This window comes from Myotis brandtii, unplaced genomic scaffold (genome assembly GCF_000412655.1).
Source record: "Myotis brandtii unplaced genomic scaffold, ASM41265v1 scaffold266, whole genome shotgun sequence".
NCBI lineage: Eukaryota > Metazoa > Chordata > Mammalia > Chiroptera > Vespertilionidae > Myotis > Myotis brandtii.
The window spans coordinates 2,050,746-2,054,699 of NW_005360124.1; the positions used below are offsets into that span (position 1 = coordinate 2,050,746).

At 44.6% G+C, this 3,954-nt stretch overlaps 1 protein-coding gene across 1 annotated transcript in view; it reads left to right on the forward strand.

Moving 5' to 3' along the window:
• Nucleotides 1-3,954, forward strand: part of SLC28A3 (solute carrier family 28 (concentrative nucleoside transporter), member 3) — a 54,334-nt gene that overhangs the window by 35,538 nt on the left and 14,842 nt on the right. The window contains exons 8-9 of the mRNA XM_005868335.2: nt 140-217; nt 2,510-2,590. Of these exons, the coding sequence (XP_005868397.1) occupies nt 140-217; nt 2,510-2,590 (159 nt within the window). The remainder of the gene's footprint in view (nt 1-139; nt 218-2,509; nt 2,591-3,954) is intronic.

Sequence of the window (3,954 nt, forward strand, 5' to 3'; positions counted from 1 at the left end):
GAAATTAACTTTCAAGTCTATCCACCAAATCCAACAAGCGTGCTGGGCCTCCACCTCTGCAGAGCCTGGTAGGTCCTGTGCATTGTAACCGCCACTTCATTGGTTGTAATGACCTTCTCTTTTCCTTTCTTCAACTCAGACGTTCTTGGAGTTCACAAATGCCGGTGCTTCATTTGTCTTTGGTGAGAAATACACAGACCACTTCTTTGCATTCAAGGTAATCCCAAGCTCCTTTTCTATGTAGCCACTTTCTTTTCAATAACTTCTCAGTCTGTGTAGCCGTTCAGATAGAACCTAACCCACCATAAACCAGGTATAAGTTGTAGGTGTACAGCATATTGTTGCCCTTTTTCATTTACAATGATATCTGAAGTCAGTGGACTGCAAACATTTTACTTTGTAACCATAGCATTTTTTTTTTTAATTAAATCTTTATTGTTCAGGTTACATTTGTTCCTCTTTTTTTCCCCCCCATAACTCCCCTCCTCCCAGTTCCCACCCCCCCCTCCGCCCTCACTCCCCACCCACTGTCCTCATCCATAGGTGCACGATTTTTGTCCAGTTTCTTCTTGTATTTTTAAGTGGTTGTTTGCGGCAGCAGTCTCCGGTGTTTACCTATGCCGCCATCTTGGTCTCCGACCTGTAACCATAGCATTAAGGGGAACATCTAGAGGAAGTTGGAAATATTAAAAGAATCCTTTTGGGAGTGGGCTTGTAGAATGCCTGAGATACTTATGAAAATCATATGGGGTAAAAGTACCTGGGATTTCAGGGAAAAGGACATTAGGTACCTGGCAGTGAAGAGGCCACTAATGGTTCCAGGTCCAGGATCGGTGACAGCTCTGTGCTCAGGAAACCCTTCAGTCCCAAGCAAATCAGAACAGCTGGTTACCCACATCAACCTCATCTTCCAGGACCATCCCCATGCTAAATCTCTCCCATCTTTCCTTGAGCACAGCCTTTGCCTATGCAGGCCTGGAGGCAGGGCCTTCTCCCAACCAAAAGAGAGAGATGTTATTCTACAAGAGAAAGGCCAGCTGGCCCCATGGCCAGGCCTAATATGTTCCCTCCCAAGACTCCCACAAGCCCAGGAAGCTCACCTTCCTTGGGGGAATCCCTATAAATTCTTATTGATGAGCCGGAAAGATGCATGTGGCTTTTCATTCCACTTTATTCTTTTGTGGTATGTTATTGTTCCTACACTTCTAAATTGTTTGCTCACTTAGTGACTCCCAATTTACCTCCAAAGAACCCCAGCATTGGTTAGGCCAACTGTTAACGGTGAACCTTTAGAAACTGCTGATTTTTTAAACCGTTGATTTGATGCTTTGGTGCTGAGATAACTAAGCCATCTTGGAAAGGTCAAGTGTTTATAAATTGAGATGGAAGTGTGCTCATATCATGAATTTAATTCAGAACTGGGAAAAATAAAGCCACAGGGAAGATGAAATTTGCTGTCCAGACTGTCTGAGTGTCTTCAGATCTTGTTCTCCGGGGCAGCAACATCTATCCTGTCCACCGAAGCAGAATCCCAGTGGAAACACTGGAGAGATGAGCCCCTCCAACTCCCTGAGGCTTTCAGAAGGGCTCTGTCTTCCCATTAAAGCCAATAAAAGGACATGCGTGAGCTCTCAAGAATGGCACAGAATGTCTTTTAATATATATTATTAATAGATTTTTCTAAATTAGATCTTGTACAAACTGTCTTCAGCCATTCTGTGCCTCTGGTGGAGGCTTATCTCCAGCCATTTAGCTGGGGAGCAGAGGGCTTGAAGGGGTGCGGTGGGGTAGGGGTGCGGAGGTCGTAGACCACAGCTCTCAGTGATCTCCGCGGGGTACAAGCTGCTCCCTGTAGACACACAGGTTGCATTGAAGGCACCCAAAGAGCATCAGGAAAATAGGATCCAGAAAAAAGACAATATTTTGTTAGCACAGATGTTACCTAGTTTCCCAAGTTTGATCATTTCAGCGATTCAAAAATCTAGAAGTAAAATAGTTATTACCTTCAAAGCTAAATGAATGAGTGCTTACTCTATAGGAGGCACAGTGTGTAAGCACTTACCACGCTGTAGCTGATCTGTGCAGCCACTATGAATAAGGATCTAAGGTTGCTCACACTTGATCTCCACTATGAGTGGTGGCACCCATGTCTGCTAAATATCAGAGTAAGTATATCTCCCAGTAGCACCTTCAGTTTGTTGGTCTAGTTATTACAAATTCCTCTCAAACTTCATTCCTTCTCAGAGAAACTAAAGTAAGAAGAGCTCATTGTAGCAGAGGGAAAAAATGTCTATTTTCCTATGAAATATACTCAAGCTTACCCAGAACAAATTAGAATAAGAGACAGTCCATGGGGAAGCTGCCCAATAAAAGTGTTGTTTTGTTCGAGAGGAGTTCCTAGTATTGTTATGACGCCTCAGAGGGAGGCAGAAAGGAGACGGATCTGAAACCTACTAACACCAGGAGGGCCAACATTAACCCGTGATCACTTTCATCTCCACCCACCCAGATCCTCCCCATCGTGATCTTCTTCAGCACTGTCATGTCCATGCTCTACTACCTCGGACTGATGCAGTGGATCGTTAGAAAGGTACCTGGACTGGAAGGGATTGGGTGACAGGTGTAGAACTGGATTATTTCAGGGACAAAGTCTTATCGGCCTTTTATCCAGGTTTTTCCAAGTATTTTTCTCTTTGTACCAAGATCCGCCACCACCCATATTATTTGATTGAAATGCCCCAAATCCCACATGTTTCCATGGAGAGAATGTTATCTCAGGGACTTCTATTAGCTATTACTTCTTTAAGTCAAAGACTTGACGCCAACAGGTCAGACACCTGCCGGGGAAAGCAACATTGTTCCTTCATCCTGGCTGCCCACCCGGCACCTTACACAGAGTAGGTCTATGTAAGGAGGTCACAAAAGTCTAGGGCAGGGGTGGGCAAACTTTTTGACTCGAGGGCCACAATGGGTTCTTAAACTGGACCGGAGGGCCGTAACAAAAGCATGGATGGAGTGTTTGTGTGAACTAATATAAATTCAAAGTAAACATCATTACATAAAAGGGTACGGTCTTTTTTTTTTTAGTTTTATTCATTTCAAACGGGCCGGATCCGGCCCGCAGGCCGTAGTTTGCCCACGGCTGGTCTAGGGGCTGCTAGAGAATCAACGCAAGAAGGAAGAAGGCAAAGCTGCTTTTCGCTTCTAGGGGAGTTTTGTAAGCACACAATGTTTGCTTTAAATATGAAAAGTTTATCTCCTTCCTGCTGCCTCAGCAACTGTCAGTCCTACACTCATGTTTGATTTTAAAAAGTAGGAAATTTTTAACAGAGCTTGAATGCACATGAGAGTGAAGCAGTACATACAGGGCCTTGGCATAGTCAGGCCCGCCTTTTATTTCTGTAAATAAATAAAATGGATCAAGGGCGGAAGGGAGAGAGGGAGGAAGGGAAGGGGGGGAGAGGGAGAGAGAGAGAGAGAGAGAGAAAACGAACCAGATGAATACCAGCAGATTCAGAATTTCAACAATAGAGCCAGGGCCCATAATTATCTGCTTGTCAATTTAAACATTCAGAATTACTGTGTCTAAACAGAAAGGAGAGAAAATGCAATTGGAAGTCCTCATCCTGAGGTGGCCCCACAGGCTCTGGTTGGAAGGACCAGTACAAAAACCGGACCATAAGCTATGTTCATTTCAGTTAAGCAGGAAAGGCCAAAACTCAACTACATGAACTACTTAGTAGCTGGGTGATCTTTCACAACACAACTAAACTGACTGTGCCTTGGTTGCCCCTTCTATAAAATGGGCATTGCCCTGGCTGGTGTGGCGCAGGTTCAATTCCAAGTCAAGGGCATGTACCTGGGTTGCAGGTTTGATCCCCAGCTCTGCGGTCTGGGCACGTGGAGGAAGCAACCAATCAGTGTGTCTCTGTCACATCGATTTCTTCTGTTTCT